This window comes from Eubalaena glacialis, chromosome 4 (assembly GCF_028564815.1).
Source record: "Eubalaena glacialis isolate mEubGla1 chromosome 4, mEubGla1.1.hap2.+ XY, whole genome shotgun sequence".
In the NCBI taxonomy this organism is placed as follows: domain Eukaryota; kingdom Metazoa; phylum Chordata; class Mammalia; order Artiodactyla; family Balaenidae; genus Eubalaena; species Eubalaena glacialis.
In genome coordinates this window covers 46,404,245-46,427,832 of record NC_083719.1, presented here as the reverse complement: position 1 = coordinate 46,427,832, position 23,588 = coordinate 46,404,245, and the positions used below count along the sequence as shown (strand labels likewise).

At 37.2% G+C, this 23,588-nt stretch overlaps 1 protein-coding gene across 9 annotated transcripts in view; it reads left to right on the top strand.

Moving 5' to 3' along the window:
- PDE4D (phosphodiesterase 4D) overlaps positions 1–23,588 on the top strand; it is a 721,935-nt gene that overhangs the window by 416,777 nt on the left and 281,570 nt on the right. Inside the window, exon 1 of one of the 9 annotated variants that reach the window (XM_061189279.1) lies at positions 7,572–7,643. The exons of 7 other annotated variants lie outside the window; for them this stretch is intronic. Coding sequence is in view for 1 of the 2 variants with exons in the window: in XM_061189276.1 (XP_061045259.1) it covers positions 19,961–20,025 (65 nt within the window). In the remaining variant the exon portion in view is untranslated. Of the gene's footprint in view, positions 1–7,571; positions 7,644–19,369; positions 20,026–23,588 lie in introns of those variants that run through there. One more of the 9 variants, XM_061189276.1, reaches the window with a different exon arrangement.

Here is a 23,588-nt window from a genome sequence, read left to right as displayed (position 1 = left end):
TTGATTTGCCCAATGTTTGTTGAGTGCTCCCTATGGTCCAGGCACCTTTCCAGTTACTGGAGATATAGGAGGATGTAAAGCAGGCAATTCCTGTGCTCATAGAAGTTCTGTTCTAGGTGAGATCCACAGTGAAGAACACAACAATTTCAGATAGGATAAGACCTAGGAAGTGAATAAAATACAATAATGTGGTGCTTTTCATGGGTGTGTATCTCTTACCAACCATCCCCTCTTTTTATTATAAACTCCCTGAAGCAAATACTACCTCTTTATATTTATTTGTATTTATTATAGTGACCCCAAAATACTTACTGACTCATCTTCATAAGTATGTGATACTATTCTAAATAGATAGTATTTAATCATTTGGGATTTATGTGAAGTTGGATTAAGTTGGTAATGTCTTAATTAGAGTTGATACTGCTTGGAAAAACACATTTGACACTTGTGGAAGCCTTAACAGATGTCAGAATGTTGGTAGGTTTCCTTACACGATGTTAACTCTGAAGCTGTCCTGGAAATGTATGAACTAGTTTCACTTTCAACTCTCTACCCTTGACTCCCTATGAAATCAAGACAGATTTTGCTATCCCTTAGCTTTCCCCTAACTTCTGTTGACCCCTCCCACTCCAACCCCATCAGGCCACCACTTCTCCTTTAGAAAAATCTGAAAGGTTAAGTCACCTACTCACATTTAATTACACGCCCAACCCTGTTTTGATTTTTGTGATGAATATAAGGAACTATGAGATCCCAGTTAATGTATACACTGTATACAGTGCCTAACAATGAAATATGATGACTCAAATTAAGATGAAAAAGGTTCTATTTATCAGCACAGAATTATTCCCTTTGAATTATCATACAGCAGCTGACCCTGTCTAACCTCATGAACTTAACCTTGTTTTTAAATTATCATACAGCAGCTGACCCTGTCTAACCTCGTGAACTTAACCTTGTTTTATCATACAGCAGCTGACCCTGACTAACCTCGTGAACTTAACCTTGTTTTTGGGGTGTGTGTGTGTGTGTGTGTGTGTGTGTGTGTGTGTGTTTTACTGATTGCCAGTGGTACCAGATCCTGAATTAGTACTTGGCAACATCAACATTCATAGCATAAAAGAAGTGCATGGTCCAAAGGAGTTAGGCTTGACCTTTCCAAACATCAACTTACAGCTACAAAATAATGAATAATTGCAACTCCTTAAGGGGTTGTTTTAAATATTGGAAGAAAAAACATAGAAAAAGAACCAAGTGGATAGTAGGTGTTAAACAAATACTAGTTTCCTCTACCATCTCTGAGTTACCAAATTACTCATTCAGCTCGTCACTCAGACTTTGGTTAATGATTAGCTAAAGAGTAACAGTGAAGATTTTTATGTTTTTAATTGAGTCTACTAGGATTGGTTTCATGTGTGGATGGAATAAGCACTTGCCGTTTCATCACAATTAATTCACCAAAAATTTTTTTTTTTTTTTTTAATATTTCAGCTTACTTTTTTTTTAAACTTTGGGTTTATTTTATTTATTTATTTATTTATGGCTGTGTTGGGTCTTCGTTTCTGTGCGAGGGCTTTCTCTAGCTGCAGCAAGTGGGGGCCACTCTTCATCGCGGTGCGCGAGCCTCTCATTATCGCGGCCTCTCTTGTTGCGGAGCACAGGCTCCAGACGCGCAGGCTCAGTAGTTGTGGCTCACGGGCCTAGTTGCTCCGCAGCATGTGGGATCTTCCCAGACCAGGGCTCGAACCCGTGTCCCCTGCATTGGCAGGCAGATTCTCAACCACTGCGCCACCAGGGAAGCCCCCAAAATTTTTTATTAAAGGCCTGAAATGTTTACCATTGGAAATTAATTCCACTGGGTTAAGTTATTGTTATTTACTATACCTACTCTTAAGATATAAATAACTGATATTAACCCACTGTTGCATTAGCCAGTCTACATAAAGGAGTTTCTTTGAGATTAGTAAAACGGTAAGTCAATAAATCCTAAACGATGGTTAAAAGGAAATCTGGTAACACAGCCAGCACTCCCCATATCAAATTTATTTTGTTTGGCTTTACAGTGTTGGCCAGACAGTATTTTATAAATTTTGAGTTAACACCACTATTTTAAAAGGAAAGATCTCTCATATAATTCCAAATTTCTGTTTATAAGCAAAAAACGTTGGTCACGTTGGGGTCTCATTCCTGGTGGATGAGCCATTCTTTAGGAAAGAGTGGCTTTTTATGGACATCTGATTACCCCAATAAAAATCTTCAAATGGTTCAATGACCTTTGGTCATCGTCTTTTCATCTTCTCCAAAAGCATGCTGTTAAACTGTTCCTAGTACTCCGCTTTAAAGGGCACATAGAAAATGTTTCCTCTGGAGCCGTAAATACTCTTGAGGCCAAATTATTATCATACAGCTATGATTATTTTTTCATTCATTCCAGAATCTTAACAATTGAAAAAAAGGGAGATACTATCTTATTTAATAGTAAGAGTTAACATTTATTGAGTCTCTGACTACGTGCTGAGCACTGTTCTAAGCATTTTACCTACATAATCTAATATACTTCTCCCAACCACCTCAATTACACCCATTTTACAATAGAACAGACTAAGGCATAGAAAGGTAAAGCCACGTGATTCGGGTAAGGAGCCAGGTTGGGATTTATATGTTGTCACTCTGACTCGCGGTCTTCCTAACCACTGTCTGATACCACTTTCTCTGTATTGCCCGGTGTGTTAGCCTCAGTGCTTCAGCTGGAGCCTTTGGAATCTATTTAAAGATGAAAAACACAGTTGTATTGTCTCATCATTTGAGAAACAGAAAGATAGGACTGCCATGTTGCAGGACTCAAAAGACACAATTCACATCATGGGTTGTGTAAATGGTACCCCCTGGAGTTGTGCAAAGTACAGTTTGCACAGACATATGCAGTGGCCCTGCTAACAGGATCCTGCCCACAAAAAGGGATTTTTACTCTTTGTTCCTTTAAAGATTTTTAGTGAGCCACCCCCCGAACAGCTTCTACTTAGGTCTCTCCTCATGCTAGGAATCAAAGATCACCATTGTTTCCACAATTAGTTCTTTCACATAATCTAAAGACTGCCAGGCAGTTCTTTAGGGTGAATTGAAATTCTCTGTAGCCGTTTCTAATGCTCCCGGTCATGTCAAGCAGTAGTTGAAGACCTATGTTCTCAGAAATAATCTCTAAGGAGTTGGAGCCAGGTTGCGCACAGGTTATTTCCCCAGGATAAGCAAGCGTGGTGTTGGCTCTTCTGTGCTGTTGCAGAGCTTGGTATGCAATGGTGACTCACCATCCTCCCACAGAACATGCGGTAACCCTGCAGCCAGATTGTGCCCGTGGTATGTGACTCCCATTGAGTCAGGAGAGTCGCTCAAGCATTAAAATTTTACCTCGTGGCCTACCTGCCAGTTATGAAAGGGCAAGAATTCCTCAGCATTACTGAAGCCATATCACTTTCATTGTAGGACCTATTTAGGTAACAGCAACAGCAATGAAGAAAAAGCATTTGGTTATTCAGGCCCCTGTTGAATATCTTGTGCTGTTTCAAAAGAACACATTCCATTTATCCTTAAAAAACAAAAAGTTCATTTCAGAGGAAAAATATCATTTGTACTCACTGAGCAATGGAGTAAAATAAGAGTCAAAGTTAACTCAGATATGCCTGTTTCACTGTGGGCTGAAATCTTCTCTTCTTGTTTCTAGTTTCTCTAATTGGAGTGGAAACCTAACCCCATTTCAAAACACTATCCCCTGGGCCTGAATAAAAATAAAGTTGGCCTCATAAGGACTCTCATCTATCTTCTTGCACTATGGCGGAATGCTGGGTCCCCAGCAATTATCTTAGTGCCTAAGTCACTAGGCAGGCGTTTTAAAGGACAATTTAACCAATGATTTTGGTACAACCAGACAATAATATTACTGGTTTAGTTTGGTCACTCGAGTACCCAAACCCTGAATTCATTATCTCACAAGCACATGTGTTCAGTTATTAAAGAGAAATTCTAACCTTAAGGAGAATAGTATTTTTTCTTCCCAACTAAACGATTAGGTCCTCCAGGGCGGCAACCACATCTTGTGCTTTTTTATCGTCCATGGGATCTAGAATGAGTAAGTCATGAAGGCTGGATGCCTTACTTCACCTCTTAGCAAAGTAAAGTATAACTCATAATTATCAATGTAGTGCAGGAAATAGCACACTATCTGGAAAGGTTAAATATGTCTCCTTGCATGAATCACTTCTTACCAGAATTCTCTTTCCTCCCAGATCCCAGCACCAGGGTTCTGTTTTCCACGGCACGTACTCTAGTCCTCAGTGTCTAGAGCCTGTGAACTTTTTATGGGCCTTTGAAGATATTTGAGAACTGAAAAGTAAAGTAATTGACTCCAAAATACAAAAAGAAAACTGCAAAATCCTGATCGAAGTTTAATTAAACGTTCAAAAGTGTAACATTATGTCAACTTCGATAATTGCCAACTAAGTATTTATAAAAACTTTATTATATTTGGAAAAAAAAACTTGTGGGCTGAGTTGTTTTTTCATTTCACGAGAATTCTTAAGTGTGTTGGATGATTGCAGAGAAATCAGGGTTAGTCGTTAGCTAAATGAGTTTAGTAGCAAATAATTTCAAAAGCAAAATTATAAAGATCCTGTCTAGATTTTCATAACAAAAATATTATATAATGTGGGAAGTGGATCCATTTTAATGTACTGGATGTAATGTGTAGTAGGGCTTAAACTACTGTCCATTTGCAAGATTATTTTTAAAATAACTTGTTTTTTTATTTATTATTTTTAAAAAAATAAAACCAAGCTGTCATTGTCATCTGGAGTTCCTATAAGGTAACTCTTAAGAAAAAGGTTAACTATCTGCAGAGAAGTCTGAATGTTAACCAGGGACTAACTTAGTCCTGGGGGAAACTAACTCACGGAAGGACTGTCAGTTGAATGAAGGCTTAAATTTCATGGACTTGGAGGGAGAGCTTTTTCACATTCTCTTCCCATATGGAATAAGAATCTGCTCTGAAAGTGGAGAGTATTTTGCATGATCTCTTCTAGCTCCTTTGCTTTCGACTTTCCATAAAGCAACTTCTGCCAATTACCATCTTTAAGACTCAACTTTTTTGCAGAATTGTCAAAGTACTCTCTTGAAGAACACAGAGAACACACTAAAATAGTTCCTCTGAAAATCACAGTTCTGTGCTGTGTACAACTATTTTTTTAGAGTTCACTGCCTGCCTGGAATGAACAGGCTGTCTTTCTCCCCAGAAGAGCACAGACTGATACACAAGGTCAAGTTAAACAGTATCTAAGTCTGCTTTCCTATCCCTTATACAGGAATTATCTGTTCTAAAAGCAAAATTTAACTGTAAATATAATATACATATAGAAATTGTTCTTGAGTTCAAAAGGAAAATTAGCCTTCATTTTGAAAAAGAATCAACATAATAAAATAAAAGTATGTATTTTTTTCCCCCAAAAGTTATTGTTGACTACTACATTTATATATACACCTGTAATCTGGTATCTAAATACTTGAAATATTTGTAAGTTTTAATTCCTAGAATGAAAATAATGGTTAATTTCTAACGATTTTGATGTTGTGTCCACAAAAATAACTGACCAGGAGTGAAAGTTTATCCATCCCATCATCTTTATCTTAGGATTGCTTTAAAAAGTTAAAAAATAAAAAACTCTCCTGCTGAGATGCTATTTGTGATGCTATTTGTTTAGTTCTTGAGGTCTAAGTCCTACCCTAAGGCCTTGAGAATGCCTCTTAGGCTCCTCCAGACCTCAGTTTCCTCAACCGTTTGAGGAGGAAATTATAGTACTTAGCTCATGAGTTTGTTTGTGTGTTTTCTTTTCTTATTTTTTAAATTTATTTTATTCAAGTATAGTTGATTCACAATGTTGTGTTAAATTCTGCTGTCCAGCAAAGTGATTCAGTTATACATATATATTCTTTTTCATATTCTTTTCCATTATAGTTTATCTCAGGATGTTGAATATATCAAGTTCCCTGTGCTATACAGTAGGACCTTGTCGTTTATTTTTTTAATTTTTTAAAAAAATTTATTTATTTATTCATTTATTTTTGGCTGTGTTGGGTCTTCGTTTCTGTGCGTGGGCTTTCTCTAGTTGCAGCGAGCGGGGGCCACTCTTCATTGCGGTGCGCGGGCCTCTCACTATCGCGGCCTCTCCCGTTGCGGAGCACAGGCTCCAGACGCGCAGGCTCAGTAGTTGTGGCTCACGGGCCCAGTTGCTCCGCGGCACGTGGGATCCTCCCAGACCAGGGCTCGAACCCGTGTCCCCTGCATTGGCAGGCGGACTCTCAACCACTGCGCCACCAGGGAAGCCCTATATGAGTTTATTTTAAATATTAATGAGATGACATGTGTGAGCACCTTACCCGGTGCCTGGCACATGGTGAGCCTGAGTTCTAGCCACTTCTTCCACTCAACTCTCTGGGGAAGCACTCTCTGGACTTCAGTTCCCTCACCTGATAAATGGGTACGTAAAGGCTTCACGTGGCTGATGTAGAAGTTAAGTGTGTTAATAACGTCAAACACTCAGTGACTCCAAGCAGGTTCTTTGAGCTCTGGCCGGAGCAGACTTCCCATCCAGAGGCACGGCTCTCTCATTCACAGGCCGATGGGTGGTTGGCTTCGGCAGATTTTGTAGGTCTCCACAAGCACCCTCCCTCTCATTTTCCTGCCAATATGTGGTGAAACTCTTCCCGGAAAAGTCATTTCTTTGAATTGAGCTTGAAAATATCCCTGTTAGAATTGAAGTAGTTTATCTGGATTTATAGCACATGACATAATAGCTTCTCCTAAACACTTAAGAAAGAATCTTTTCCTCCTTAAAAGTGATGCTGGGGTCAGCTCACTGACTGCCCAAGCCTTCTTCCAGTGTGTTTCTTACCCAGTTCCTTTTTCTTTGGGAAAAAATTTTTACTGTAAGGATGTGGGAACTCTGTTTCGGCAAGGAAGGTGTCAAAAGTAGCTTTCAGAGATAGAGGGTTATGAAAAAGAATTCAGGCAAGACTCAATTTTTGAATTCTAATTCCAGCCATGAAGCAAATGCCACAAAAGGGCACAGGAAGAAAATCTGTAAAAGGCCTATCTGCCATGGTTAACCAAAAATGTACTCTGTTGTTAAGCTGACACCCTGGGAGCCAAATATTGTGCTAGGTACTGGGAATACAGAGATGAATAAACCACATTCCTGCCTTCAAGGGGCTCACAACGTTGTGGGAAAGCCCACATGTCTGTTTAGGGCCAGACACTGGGGATACAGGGATGGAAAGCCGCGATCCCTTCCCCTTCACCAGATAAGGAGAGGGTCACACTGTGTCCGTAAGCACTCCGGTTGGAATTAGCACCAGAATCTGGAATTTGCTTAGCCCAGGGCAGACTGAAAAGCAGTTGGACTAGAGGAGGTGACCCCTGAGTTAATTCCTGACCAAAAAAAAAAAAAAAAAAGAGAGAGAGAGCGAGAGAGATAAAAGGGAAGAACAATAATGCTGCCAGAGAAGCCTGTGCAAAGATCTGAAAGTGGTAGAGAAGGAAACATTGCAGGTGGGCACCATGTTGTCTCCTTCCATCCCAGAACAACCCTGGGAAGAAGGTAAGTGTGTTACCTCATAGAAGACAAGTGGAATCTTAGGAGATTAAGTTGTTTTCAAAGGTCACAGTCAAAATCAGTTGGCTGAACAGTAGCTGTGGAACTCTGCTGTCCCTGTAATTGCTATTGCGTGCTGCTGAGCATTGTAAATATATTACAAACAAGTAAAAAATATACATATATAATAGTAGTAATCAAAATTAACCCAAGATGTTCACAAAATTGAATGAAGCCAAGGAGACTGAACTTCTGAGTTTGTCTTGGACTTAGCTGGCCTTTACTGCTGCTTGTGTTAGATCTTGAAGGGCGATGGGGGAGAAGGTGAAAGGCTTACCAGGCAGGGGAAATGGCATGGGCAGATTTGGGGCAAGGCGTGCACCATGTGTATGGCTGTCATCATAGGAGAAGGCTGTAATTGATTCGGCAGGGAAGAGGAGGCTATTGAAGGTTTTTAAGCAGGGAATTTAACATTTTAAGTTTTGTCTTTGAAAGATAACCCAAAGACAATACAGAGATTAAACCTTAGATGTGTAAGATGGGAGGCAAGAGAACTATTCACAGTCTATTATGTAAAGGGAGTCAGGGGATCAGGGTCAAAACTAAGATGGAAACATAAAACAATGATTTTATCTTTTTAAAAATTTTTTTATTGACGTATAGTTGATTCACAATGTTTTAGTTTCAGGTGTACAGAAAAGTGATTCAGTTTTATGTGTGTGTATATATATATTCTTTTCCCTTATAGGTTATTACAAAATATTGAAAAATATTGAGTAGAGTTCCCTGTGCTCTACAGTAGGTCTTTGTTGGGTATCTATTTTATATATAGTATTTGTGTATCCGTTAATCCCAAACTCAATTCATCCCTCCACCACCCCCCGCTTCCCCTTTGGTAATCATAAGTTTGTGTTCTATGTCTGTGGGTCTATTTCTGTTTTGTAAATAAGTTCATTTGTATCATTTTTTTAGATTCCACATATAGGCCATATCATATGATAAAGTGATTTTAAATCAAAATATTATAATAGTAACATCGTATACTTTAAAGTTTTAAAACCGCTCTCCCTCATATTTATTGAATTCTCTTTTAAAACTTATTTTTAAGAGAAGATATCATGTATTGAGCCCTTACTATATGCCAAACACTTCGGCAAGATTTTACGTGTCTCATTTAATCCTCACAAACCCTATTTTATCTCCATTTTATAGCCTAGGAATCAGGCTTAGAGAAGGTTAAGTAACTTGTTCAAGGTCAAACAACTAGTCACTAGTGGTGTTTGGATTTGCACCCAGGCAATCTGACCTCAAAGGCTACTTTTTAACCCTCTTTAATTAACAGACATTGTCTCAAAAAGCAGACTTTTTACATTAAATAGAACTTATTTGTAATGTGTGGTCAAGGGGAAATTACTTGAGTTGCCTGGATTATTTTACCATTACTTTTAACATGGGCAAGGAAAAATGTTATCAAACAAATGTAAATTAAATGAGTCCACTGAAACTTTGCTTTCTAGTAAATCAATTTCCTTCATTGTCTGTTGCATCAGGTATTAAATTATCACTAAAGGACATTCTATGTGCATTTATTTTTGACACTTTTTTTCCAAATCCTATTTTAATGAAAACCTCCAGTTGTCTCACATTGTTAGAAACAAGGGCTTCAGTTGGCAATGTGATTTTTTCAGTTGTATGATGTCTTTCAAAAAATCTTTTAAAAATTATTTTTATTAATTTAATTCAATTTTAGAATATAGCATTGTCCCTTAAGATAGGTAAATAACATTAGGAACCACTTGATTAAAAGTGGTTGATTATAGGGTCTAGTATGAATCTGAAAGCAGAACTAAAGATATAATATGAGCTATAATTTGGATACATGCTGATAACATTTATGTACATTTAAACAAAGTACCAGCTAAAGAGATGATTTAAAAGAAAACAGACGTTGGTCAAGGCAATATTTTTGCTCTTGACTGTGTCTATGTAACAGCAAGCAACACTTTATAGAGTCAGTGATGAATAAAGCAAGTACATTTATTTCTCAAGGTGAGAATCCGTGTCTTAAACCTTTTATTTCTAATGCTTCGCTTTGCTCTTTAAGAACGAGACATCTAGAACAAGACTGGCTATCAGTTCCTGAATGTACCATTAAAATTTAATCTTTTTGATTCCACTTACATCAGTACTTAAATTCATGGAGACAGAAAGCAGAATGGTGGTTGTCTGGGTTCAGGAGGAGAGGGGAATGGGTGATATTGTTTAACGGGTGTTACATAGTTACACTTTGAGAAAATGAAAAAGTTCGGAGACGGATGGTGGTGATGGTTGCCCAACAATGTGAATGTACTTAATGCCATTGAGCTGTACACTAAAAAGGGTTAAAGTGGTAAATTTCATGTTATGTCTGTTTTACCACAGTAAAAACAAAATACTTAATCTTGACATATGCTTATAGAAGGGTCCAAATATAGTTAGCCATTTGATAAAGAGAATAGCTAATTCCTTCATTTTAAAGTAAAAATCTATAGATTTCTAGCTTCAAAATGGTGGACAGATGACCTCCCTACCCCACTTTTCTCTAAAAACATCACCCAAATCAATAACATGAGTGAACTCTGAAAATAGGGATCGTCCAGAGGTGTGTCTAGTGTACACCCATCCACAAGCCCTCACTCTCAGTATAGTCAGCGCACCCTCCCCATAGAAGACAGAGATTCTGGAATAACAGGCAGGGAGAGCAGGAGGAATAGCTGTGCAAACAAGAGGATGAAACAAAAACCTGCAAATTGATCAGGAAGACCTCCACTTCCCTTCTGTTGCGCACATCGGAACGCTAGCAGGCAGATTTACACCCATCCCTAGAAAACGCAAACTACCTCGGAGGAAACAGTCTTACAGTGACATTTAGGGTGGTCAAATAAAATACCTGCTGGGCACTGGCCACACTATAGCCACCCCCCCCAGTGCACAAGCCCTACCCAGGCACCCACAGCCACCATCATCCTTCTAGGCCTCAGCCTCATCTATGAACCAGAGTCAGGGATCCAGGCAGGAGTTGGAGGATCCTACTCTTCACCACTGTCTGATGAGCTATTTGAATGCATGTCTTTAATGCCATTTAAATATTTAATTAAAATGAGGTTACATTTACAAAGATACATGTAATTTGAGAATTAAGAAGACCATGAAGAGTGAAAGAAGGAGAAGAGGGGGTTAGAATATAAAGGAAATACAATAGCACTTATGAAACTTTAAACAACTTACTTGATCCATACAATGTGGGTTTTGGGTTTTTTTTGATCCAGTGTTTTGAATTAGTGCAAAGTTCTCAAAGCCAATTATAAAGTGCATATCCTGTTAACATTACTGATCCCAGGCAAAAATGTTGATACTAGTTTTAAAAACTAGTTTTCTGCACCTTTTAACTGACAATATAATTTGTTGACAAATGTTGAAATCTATACCTTATCAGAGGTCTCACATATTGTTACCTTTTAAAATGATCATTTGTTAGCCAGTATTACTTAATGAGGCAATCAAAGTGCCATGTGTTGTGTAGGTAACAGAAAACCACGCTTACCCATGCTAGGAGTATGACTAAAGACCTTATCCCACTTTACAGCTAACAGGCTCATGATCTTGTCATATATACCCTCACTATGAGCCTAAAAATTAGAAAAAAAAAATTAGGAGTATGACTAAAGACCTTATCCCACTTTACAGCTAACAGGCTCGTGATCTTGTCATATATACCCTCATTATGAATCTAAAAATTAGAAAAAAGGACAGTGAACTTAGATTGTTTAATCCTGGATATCTTGAAAATCTAGAATTTACTGGCTGTTAAGTATGTCCATTGTTATGCCAGTAACATGCACACATACACCATTTACAATGGATATTTATTCATTGCTGCTGTCCAGCTGAAGAGGATGGATGTCTTAAAAACAATTCCCAAAAACATAATAGCAACTTTTAATCTCCCTCTCTTCTCCCTCACCAACCAACTCCCCTTTCTCATAAGCAAACACACACACACACACACACACACACACACACGCGCGCACACACACAGCAGGTACATCTGGATCCAATTACTTTTTCTACCACCAGTGATGTGACTTTGAACAAATCACTAGCTTTCTTTATTCATAAAATTGTCACCCCTAATTTGCAGGGTAGCTGTCATGAATAAATAAGAAAGTATATAATGTACTTATTAGGTAATTAGTAAATAGTAGTAATTATTATTATTTTTTAATTTATGACAGCTTTATTGTTTTAAATTAATTTTTCAATGCAGACTCAATCTCTAATCAGTGTAGAATGATTCAGTTTTTCCATTTGTTTCGTCAATTTTGTTGGTTGTGTTTTTCAAGGAATTTTTCCATGTTGCTTAAATTTTCAAATTTATTGGCATAAAGCTGTTCATAATACATTTTCATTAATTATTTATGTCTATAGAACTGACACTGATAATTCGTGTTTTCTCAGATCAGTTCTTTATCAGCATTACTAGGTGTTCATCAATTTATTATTCTTTACAAGGAACCAGCTTTCGGCTTCGATGATTTTCTTTTTTATGTCATTGTTTTATACTCTTATCTTTATTTTTTATTTCATTTTTCTTTTATTCTACTGTTAAAGTATAATTAGCTGTTATCTTTCTAGCTTCTTGATATTATACTTTATGAAATATTGTCAATCTTTCTTCTTTTCTTTATTCCCCCCAGCTTTATTGAGGTATAATTGGCAAATAAAATTATGTGTATTTAAAGTGTACAACATGATGACTTAATATTTGTATATATTGTGAGATGATTACCACAATCAGGTTAATGAAGACGTCTATCACCTTACATAGTTACCATTTTTTGTGGTGATAATACTTAAGACCTACTCTTTTAGAAAACTGCAAGTTTACAATACAGTGTTAACTATAGTCACTGTGTGGTATGTTAGATTCACTGAACTTATTCTTCTTATAACTGAAGGTTTGTACACTTTGACCAGCATCTCTCCATTCTCCCCTCACCCATATTAACATTCTACACTCTGTTTCTATGATTTTGACTTTTTTTTTTCTTTTAGATTCCACATATAAGTGAGATCATACAGTATGTGTCTTTCTCTGGCTTATTCACTCAGCATAATGTCCTCTGGGTTCATCCATGTTGTAACAAATGGCAGGATTTCCTTCTTTCTTGTGGCTGATTAATATTGCATTTTACATATCTATAAATATATAAATATATATACACACACACTACATATATATGATATATATACTATATGATCTATGATATATATATCATATAATCTTTACTCATCCATTGGGGGACACTTAGGTTGCTTCCAAATCTTGGCTATTGTGAATAATGCTGCAATGAACATGGAAGTGCAGATATCTCCTTGAGAAACTGGTTTCTTTCCTTTGGATAAATACCTAGAAGTGGAATTGCTGGATCACATGGTAGTTCTATTTTTGATTTTTTTGAGGAACTCCATTCTGTTTTTCATAATGGCTGCACCGATTTACATTCCTACCAAGAGTGTACAAGGGTTCCCTTTTCTCCACATCTTTACTAGCATTTGTTATCGCTTGTCTTTTTGATTAAAAAAAAATCTCAATAGGTGTGAGGTTCTATCTTATTGTGGTTTTGATTTGCAATTCCCTGATGATTAATTATGTTGAACATCTTTTTATGTACCTATTAGTCATTTGTATGTCTGCTCAGGTCCTTTGCCCATTTATTAATCATATTATTTGGGTTCTTTTGCTATTGAGTTGTATGAGTTTCATATGTATTTTAAATATTAACACTTTATCACATATGTGGTTTGCAAATATCTTCTCCCATTCCATAGGTTACATTTTCACTTTTGTGATACTGTGGTTTATAAGAAATATATATTTGGTCATTCAGCTGACCAAAATCTCTTTCTAATATATATTAGGTCTTTTTCCACTCGTTCCTGGTTGACACCTCTTAAAACCATTGGAATTTCCTGTGGTAAGGGCCATAAAGGTGTCTTTTGTTTTGCTAATGAGGTAACTTAAGCAAGGGGACTGGTAGGTAGGGGAACCCACCAATCCTTTAGAGAGTTGGAACTTTCAGTGTCACCCAGACCTCTGGGAGGGAGAGGGGCTAGAGGTTGAATCAATCCTCAAAGGCCAGTGATGTAATTAGTCTTACCTGTAACAAAGAAGCCTCCATAAAAACTGGAAAGAATGGGGTTCAGAGAGCTTCTGGATTGGTGAATATGGGGAGATGAGGGCCAAGTGGTGCTCTAGAAGAAAGAGTGTGGAAGCTTTGTTTCCTTTCCCCATACCATGTATGCATCTTTTCCATCTGCCTGTTCCTTAGTTAGATCCTTTTATAATAAACCAGTAATCTAGTAAGTAAATGAATTTCCTAAATTCTTGTTAGCAGCTCTAGCAAATTAATCAGATCCAAGGAGGGGGTCATGGGAACCTCTGATTTATAACCAGTTTTTCAGAAGCACAAGTAACAACCTGCGCTTGCAACTGACATCTGTAGAGGGCAGGAGGCTGTCTTGTGGGACTGAGCCCTTAACCTGTGGAATCTGATATTATCTCCAGGTGGATGGTGTCAGTATTGAGTTGAATTCTCAGACACCCTGCTGGTGTCAGAGAATTGCTTGTTGGTATGGGAAAGCCTTCCCCCAACCCACACACTTTACAATTGGGTGCAGAACCCAAAAGAATTTCGTTGATGATTTCATTTGCTGTGCAGAAGCATTTTAGCTTGATGTAAAGATTCAATGCAATACCTGTAAAAATTCCAATGGCATTTTTCACATAAATAAAAAAGACAATTCTACCATTCACATGGAACTACAAAAGACCATTAATAGCCAAAACAATTTTGAAACAGAAGGACAAAACTGGAGGCATCACATTTCCTGATTTCAGGCTATACTGCAAAGCTATAGTAATCAAAACAGTATGATACTGACATAAAAACAGACCCATAGATCAATGGAACAGAATAGAGAGCCCAGAAATTTACCCATGCATTTTTGGTCAATTAATTTTCAATAAAGGAGCCAAGAACATACATTGGAGAAAGGATAATCTCTTCAATAAATGGTGTTGGGAAAACTGGATAACCACATGCAAAAGAATGAAACTGGACCCCTATCTTACACCATTCACAAAACTTTACTTGAAATAGATTAAAGACTTAAATAGAAGACCTGAAACTGTAAAATTTCTAGAAGAAAATAGGGAAAAACTCCTTGACATTGGTCTTGGCAATGATTTTTTAGATAGGACACCAAAAGCACAGGCAACAAAAGCAAAATAAAACAAGTGGGATTACATCAAATCATGATAATTATTGTTCTAACCTGACATTTTACAAAAGAGGTAGGAAACCTGAAGGTCAGAAGCCTTCAAAATATAATACTTTGAGCTTTTCCTCGGGAGTTAAGGAATTTAGCTCCAAAGACATTTATGCTTATAGAAAAGTCCTTGAATCCAAATGTATACTTAGTGGGTGTAGTAAGATAATAGAAACAGCTCAAAATCTGCTCCAGATTCCCCTCCAGATAAAGGAAATACCACATTATTCCTCAATAAGGAGGAAATGCTGCAAGAGTTCAAAATGTCTTGTTTTTATAATATTAGAGTACAATGTAGAATGCCAGGAAACTGTAATCAAAAACAAAAAACAAACAAAAAAAACCCCTGCAGATCCATGGTCATTTTTTTCCTAAAAAGTTAGTTGACATATATACAGTCCTGAATTTAAGCACATTTAACAGGCCTGCATATTTTGTTAGATCATAACATGGTTCTCAAAAATCTGCTCATGACAGATCTGTTGTAATCTGAAAATAAGAGTTTACTCAGAGAAGATTTGAAAGTGGGCAGAGTATTTCAAAGTAGTAATATCTGAAAAAACTTGGACTGTATAGTAAAATCATTCCTTAACAGTTCATTCAGTTGGTTTCAGTTACTGTTTTATGTTTAACTCTTGGCTTTTGGTAAATGTCCTTAGTCCCATAAGTCGTGCTTACCATTGAATAAGAGGAGGGGAATCATGTTTTAGGGTGCACCCAGTCTACTTGCATGCAACTGATGCTTTCCACAGGAGTGTTGCCCATATTGCCTTGTGACACCAATTAGTATGAGAGAGATTTTCGATGATAGTTGGACCTTTTTTTTTTTTTCTATTAATACTTGTATTGGGGGGAAATGTAATCAGCATATCAAACCCATTTATCAAATAAAGTTACCATTTAAATTTATGTTAAGTTAAAAAAAGTGAGTCGATGAAGAAAAATATCTAGTAAGTAATGGTATAGATGGTATAGATGCCAGTATGGCAGAGTTGTAGAGGTTGTGTCCAGATGCCTGAAGTTTAGGAAACATCATACTGCACAGTGGTTTGATTCAACCAAATGTATACGGTTGGATGACCTCAGTGAACATAAACATCTGTGGTACAGTCCTTTGAAATGTTGTGGTGACGATAGTCAAACAGAGGTTTATACAACACTATACAATTTAGTGCATCAGGGAAATGCTAGAACTCATAGCAGCTTCTAGATTAAATGCATGCACTTCAAAGCCATCCAGACAAGTGCCTCATGGTTCCTAAAGTCCACTCTCCTCAGATTCAGGCATCCACGTCAGCCATCTTATACACTATCATTTATTTGTATACTAATAGGAATGTTTGGCGTTGGGGGCAGTGCTATATCCATCCATCCTGAGAAGCTTTTCAGAGGAAAATTATGTGATAGTCAACATATAAGACATTATTTAAGAAATTTCCCTGTGAAAAAATTGCCTTAGGATGGAGAAAACACTGTAATATTGAGCAAGTATTATTAGCGTTTTTAAAAATTATTATTATTTTGTCACTACCTTTTTTTTAGCACTTTTTAAATAGTTATTAAATTAATTAATTAATTTATTTATTTATTATATTTGGCTGCGTCAGGTCTTAGTTGCCGCACACGGGATCTTCGTTGAGGCATGTGGGCTCTTTTGTTGCGGTACTCAGGTTCTTCGTTGCAGCGTACGGGCTTCTCTCTAGTTGTGGCGCCAGAGCGCATGGGTTCTGTAGTTTGCGGCACACGGGCTCTCTAGTTGAGGCGCGCAGGCACAGTAGTTGTGGCACGCGAGCTTAGTTGCCCCTTGGCATGTGGGATCTTAGTTCCCCAACCAGGGATCGAACCCGCGTCTCCTGCACTGGAAGGCAGATTCTTTACCCCTGGACCACCAGGGAAGTCCCCTGTCACTACCTTAAATGTTAGGGGTAAGAGCAAAAGTAAAAATTTCAATCTCCATGGCCTGGTACTATTGTGTATCTGTCTTTTTCTGTAATGGCAACCTTGAAGTAGGGATCCAGGAAGCTTTGAATCTTCTGGTTAGTCTCATATGTTGTCAGATTCCCCACTACTTAATCTCAGTTTCTTTGGGGACAGGGATGGTATATTAGTCGTTATGGGACTGTTACACAGTGTTTAGGAGATACCCAACAAGTGGGCTAGGATTTTCAGAGATAGATTCTTGGAATACGTGTAACATTGAGCAGCACACAGGACAGCACTAACCTAAAGAGGTTAAAGATGTGTTCGTGACAGGGAAGGGAGTGCCGGTGAGCTAAGTAATCTCACTGGGATAGAGAGCCTTCTGGGGGATGGTGGAACACAGGACTGACTATTTCAGGAGAGTTTAACACACAACATTCAGACATTACATTTTGTGATCACTGTCATTTTCTTTCTGAAATGGCAATTAGAAGATATTTGCTGGACCTTACATGATAGAGAACAGTGCTTCAAATAAGTAATAGTAGTTGGTTACTTTTACTCAGACTGGGTTTTTTCCTTCCCCACATTAAAATTCCAAGAAAAAAAGATAAACCTCTTTTTGTAAGCCCCCTCCCTCCGAAAAATGAGTAGTTCCCTCAGCTTTCTCTTGAATTTCTAAAAGTATGTGATTGGTTAACCTGCCTTAAAGTGGCAGCAACATGTTAAACATGGAACAGAGCCAAGAATCCATGAAGGTCCCTGAATAGTCATAGGAAAACTGAAAAGCTTAAGGAGATAACTATATGTCAAGCAATTTATTGGTATTTACCTGAAGAGGCCTGAGGGTCACTCAGAGGAGACTAAATAATAAATGCACCTTGAAGTGTGACCAGGGGACGAGCTGAAATGTTTGTTGTAATGAGCAGCCAGAGGTCTGGCGGGATGCCTTACTACATTAATTTTCCAAGTCCTTTGGGTGGGTCACAATTGCGCTAAAACATCCTGCCTGCAAATGCTAAATAAATACCAAGTTCACGTCAGACTAGAGAACCAACGTACTAACTAATGTCATTTAAGAAATCAGAATGCTTAAATTATTTTTCACTTGATAGTTCACATCCAAAATAACTGAAGTTGGCACACCCAGAGAAATATATATCCTTGGTGCAAATGTTTAGAGGGATGGGGAGGGAGGTCAAATCCTCTTCTCTTAGAAGCAATTTGAATTGTTTTGTTTGTTTTTTGTGTGTTCTTTAAAATTTTATTGGAGTATAGTTGACTTGCAATGTCATGCTAGTTTCAGGTGTACAGCAAAGTGATTCAGTTATACATATACATATATTTATTCTTTTTCAGATTCTTTTCCCATATAAGTTATGACAGCATATTGAGTAGAGTTCCCTGTGCTATACAGTAGGTCCTTGTTGGTTATCTATTTATATACAGTAGTGTGTATATGTTAATCCCAAGCTCCTAATTTATCCCTCCCCCCAACGTTTCCCCTTTGGTAACTATAAGTTTGTTTTCAAAATGGGTAGGTTTAATTATGTTTACTATAATAGAAAAGTTTTTATTTCAGATGTAGGAGGTGGGGCAGGGATTGGTCTTCACAATAAGACATGTTGAGGTGATATGATATAAGCTTCATTCCTTACTGAAGAGCTGTCAGGAATTTGCAAACCCAGAGTCTTGGTATATATAAATCAATGAAATTTGCATATGATTTTCAAAATGAAATAAGGTTTAGAAAACATTGTGCAAAGAAACAGCCTCAGTACATGTAGCCACTTGTCCAGCAACAATTCATTAAATTTTTCAGTTTAAACATCACAGCATGACCTGATGCAACGTTGCCTGCTACATTCTGTTGGATTTTTAAGAGGCAGTTTGTGTCGCTACAACCAGACCCAAAGTGTGACATTTCATTAAATGTGCTCAAAATGAACAGCTGCTAAGTTCCCCAAGTCCTCTCAACTTTGCTTTTGACTAGAAATTTTAGTTTTCAGTGCCGGACTTTGAGAAAATGATTTTTTTTTTTTTTTTTTTTGAGGGAGGATAAACAAGTCTGTGGAAAAGGGGTGTGTTCCTTCTGAAGGTGCTCAGGGAATCTTACCCTGAATAACACAGACTCCTCATTTCCCAGAGGAGGAGATGGTTTTATACGTTTTGAGATGTCTTCTGCCTGCTTGGCTGGTTCACACTCCAGGTCTCTGGTGCTGATCTGCAGCGAAGCTTTGTAAGTTTCAGCAATTGACGATGCTGGCTGGGCGCCAGGTCTTTTTTTTTTTTTTTTCCCTCTCACTTCCCTGCGATGTTTTGAACTGCCTTCCTACAGACGTCATACAGCCCTTGAGGAATAGTTTCTGCCTGGTGAGATTGAATGATAGTTCTCATTCACAAAGGCTTGGAGTCAGATTCTAAGCAGGGGACACAACGGAAATTACGTTCACAGGTACAGCAGTGAGCCCAACTCAAGTGTGGAGAGCTTTGTTCCCTCCATGACTTCTTGGCTCCCCCCGGAGAAGAGTGCTTTCCTGTGGTCGCCCTGAAATGGAACTTCACTGACAGCTCTGCGGTGTTACTGTACCTCGCGGTCATTTTCGTTTCCTTTCTCTCTACCTGAGCACTTTTAGAGTGTCAGAAACCTTTAAACCTTTTGTTGCGGAATTGCAAAAAGGATGCGATCAAGTGGCTCTTTCACTGTGTTGGTTGCCCTTGTGACCAGATGAAGAATAGATTCAAAATCCAGTTCCTCCCTTGGCCATGCAAAACAGAAAACAAACTGTCACTTAAGAACAGCCCGGTGCTGGAGTAAATTCAGTATGAAAGAGGAAAAAGCTCCTGTGTCTTAGAAGCCTCCCTCTGTTCTGGACTGGGGGCAGGAGTTGGACTCCGGGAAATTTGGATTTCTTCAAACAACCTCCTTTGGAAATGGAATATATTTCAAGCCATCTTTGTCAAAACACAGCTGAAATGTATTAATCAGAATACTTGAAGAAGATTTTTTCTTTCTTCTTTTTTTCTTCAAAATGAGCATTATTATGAAGCCAAGATCCCGGTCTACAAGTTCCCTGAGGACTTCGGAGGGAGTGTGGTAACGTGCTTTTCTCTCCTGCTTCTCCCCTTCTTTCCTTTTAAGATTGACGTAATAGTGGAGTAGTTAGTAATTGCTGAGGAGGTTCAAGAGTTAAGTGTGATGTTAAGGCTTTGTAAGAAAGAGCACGCTGTTGGTGACACTTTCATTCTCTATTTTGTGCCTGATTTTGTCTGTTTTAAAAACAGTGGTGCTCACACTTTTTTTTTTAACTCCACGTGGACCATAGCAATTCATCTGGTGACAATTTTTAGAAGAGGAAGGAAACTTGCAGAAAACGTTGGGAGTTTAGAAAATGAAAACTTGTCATTTTTCACTGCCTGATCAGGCTGTGTGTTTTCTTATCTTTCTTGCCTGATGCAAGCAGGCTGGTAGGTGACAGTCTTTGCCATGGTCTTTAAAAGTAGTACCTTGGCTTTTAGCACATGTGTGTTAGCGTAATTAATAACGTCATGTATTTTTAATCATATGAACCAACTTGAATTTAAGTATGACTAAATGTATATCAAGTTGCTTATCATTCAGGAATCTCCTACGTTTTATTTTGTTAATATAGTGTTCCCTGATAATTACGTTTTTTGGTAATTTTCGTGTTTTCATCCTAACAAAAAGTATGTTAATTTCAATTTATTGCAATATTTAATTCTACTATTTCCTTAATATTGTTTGATGTGGTCATACACACATGGTCCTTAAGGAATAGTTTCTCAATCAAGTAGTTTTTGTGTCTAAAATAGTTATTTACAAAAATATTTTTATGGCTGTTTCAGAGGTTAATTTTACTTTGTTTATCTTAGTGATTGATTGTAAATAAATAAGCTCACCTTTTTGAAATGGAAATAATCCTTCAGACAGGAGAATTAAAAGCAATGATTGAAGGCAGGTGTTGGGGATAGGATGGAAGCAGGCAGGTAAAAAGTATTACATATAATTATGTGAGCAGGCAAATACACAAATAAATACTTACATTATTTGCATAAGGAATTCAGCCCACATTTATGTGATTGGGTTATCATTTGCTGTTATTGTACTAGTGTTTTATAGGGGACTAGAATCAAGAGTTGTCCCTTCAGTGGTATTTCTGTGAGTTTTAATAAACTATAGATGCAGATTTCATCTCATATCACTTGTGAGTTTTTAAATAAATACGTGCAATAAATTCCTCCTTGAGTTTATTTAAAGAAAAGGTTGCATCTGCAAACAAAGTTGTATGGCTCTTTTATACCAAGTAATAAATACTGGGAAATACTTAGAAACCTTCTATTAGTTACCATAGCTAATATAAATCTCTAATATAAATGGGTGATCAGAATTTATAAAATTCACTTGTGATTTCTATCCTCTTATACGTGAATAAATAGTATTTAACCAACCTATTTCTTATTTTTGCCTAAAATGCCAGGAGACATTTCCAAATTCAGGGTTCAATCAATCAGCAACAGTTAGTTCATTTCAGGAGTCTAGTAACATTGACATCCTTTACTCCTCCGAGAGTGTCATGGTCTGTTTTTATCCACAACTATTCTATTTTATTAATTATTCTAAATTATAAAAGGTATCGTCATAGATAAATAGGGCCACAATTCAAAGTATATTTTCAAAAATATTGATTTATGAATGTGTATATTGTTCCATTTAATTTTAAATAGTTTGCGTAGTGTTTGGGTCAGAATGGTGTTTATGTAAGAAATAAATGTCTCTCTTTATGCTGATGATTCCTAATGGCACACTACGGAAACTCCCAGTTATTAATCTTACATCTGTCTTATTAATAATATAACTGTTTAGGTATATCATACTGCTACCTCTAAATCATTTGACCTGAGATTGTAATTGCTGTAATTAGTTTAACTGTTTTATTATCCCTTTTATCATTCAAATTCTATGCACACATTTATTTAGTTATATTTATATTTTTAAATAGTAGAATCTACATAGATTATACATCAGGTGTATAGAGGAAATATACATGTGTATGTGTATATGTATACATCTGATTAGGAGATTACATGGCAAACTCCTAATGATATTATATACCCTTCCTCTTACTTCATGTACTTAAAAAACACACCTTACTTATAGTTAAAATTCTATTAATTTCCCAAAATAAGATTAAAATAATCTTGAAATTAATCTGTTTCCTGATTATATAATATTGTAAATATATATAAATTTAAAGTATTATATAACAAGAATATATACTAGGTAGCTTTTAGCACATCTTTTTTTTTTTAACACCTTTATTGGAGTATAATTGCTTTACAATGGTGTGTTAGTTTCTGCTTTATAACAAAGTGAATCAGCTATACATATGCATATATCCCCATATCTCCTCCCTCTTGTGTCTCCTTCCCATCCTCCCTATCCCACTCCTCTAGGTGGTCACAAAGCACCGAGCTGATCTCCCTCTAGCACATCTTTATATGTGTAGATGTCTGTATATCTGGTAAACAACAATTTGCTCAGTGTCTAAAGTATGGCAAATAAGCATTTCAATACTGTACAGATGTGATTTTCTGAATAACATTGCTTCTCAGATCAATAAATGATTTCTCTTTTCTATTAACTCTCTCCTCCTAAGGTTATAAAAGTTCGGGCTGGCTGAGAATTCTTATTTTGGCCTCATGATCATAGTAAGAGTATTTGAGTAGACTAAAACTACTAGTTTTCTAACTGAGAATAAAAAGATGTAGCCACAATAATATTTTGGAGGGAAAATTACTTATAACCCCCACTATCCCATCCTCAACTATTCTCATTTTTCACTTAACTTACATATCTTGAACAGTTGTAAATTCTGTGCTCTGCTTCTTCATTTACATGTCAGCATGTACTTTTGTAATAATACTACTTCTAGCTTTCATTTTATTGAGTATCTCTTGTGAATGTGGACTCTGTAGAGAATTTTACATACAGTATCTTGTTTAGTCCTTATAACAAATTGAAAGGAAGGAGTTGTTAACCCATATTTTACAGATGAAGAAATGAACCTAAGAGATAAAATAACTTGAACAAGGCCCTTTAACTGCCAGGGAGGGCTGGGATCGAACCCAAGTCAGTCTACTTCAGAAGCAGTGCTCTTTTTATTTCAGCATGTTGCCTCCCTCTGCTGTCTATCTAACTATCATTTTTAATAACTGTAAAATTATTCATCTTGTGACTATATCTAAATGCACTAAAATATTTGGTTAGGGCTTCCCTGGTGGCGCAGTGGTTGAGACTCTGCCTGCTAATGCAGGGGACACGGGTTCGAGCCCTGGTCTGGGAAGATCCCGCATGCCGCGGAGCAGCTGGGCCCGTGAGCCACAATTACTGAGCCTGCGCGTCTGGAGCCTGTGCTCCTCAACATGAGAGGCCGCGATAGTGAGAGGCCCGCGCACAGCGATGAAGAGTGGCCCCCACTTGCCACAACTAGAGAAAGCCCTCGCACAGAAACGAAGACCCAACACAGCCATAAATTTAAAATAAATAAATAAATAAATAAATAAAAATTAAAAAAAAAAAAATTTGGTTAGATATTGTGCTATTGAAGAAATAAATTGGAAGTTGTCTTTTTATAGGTA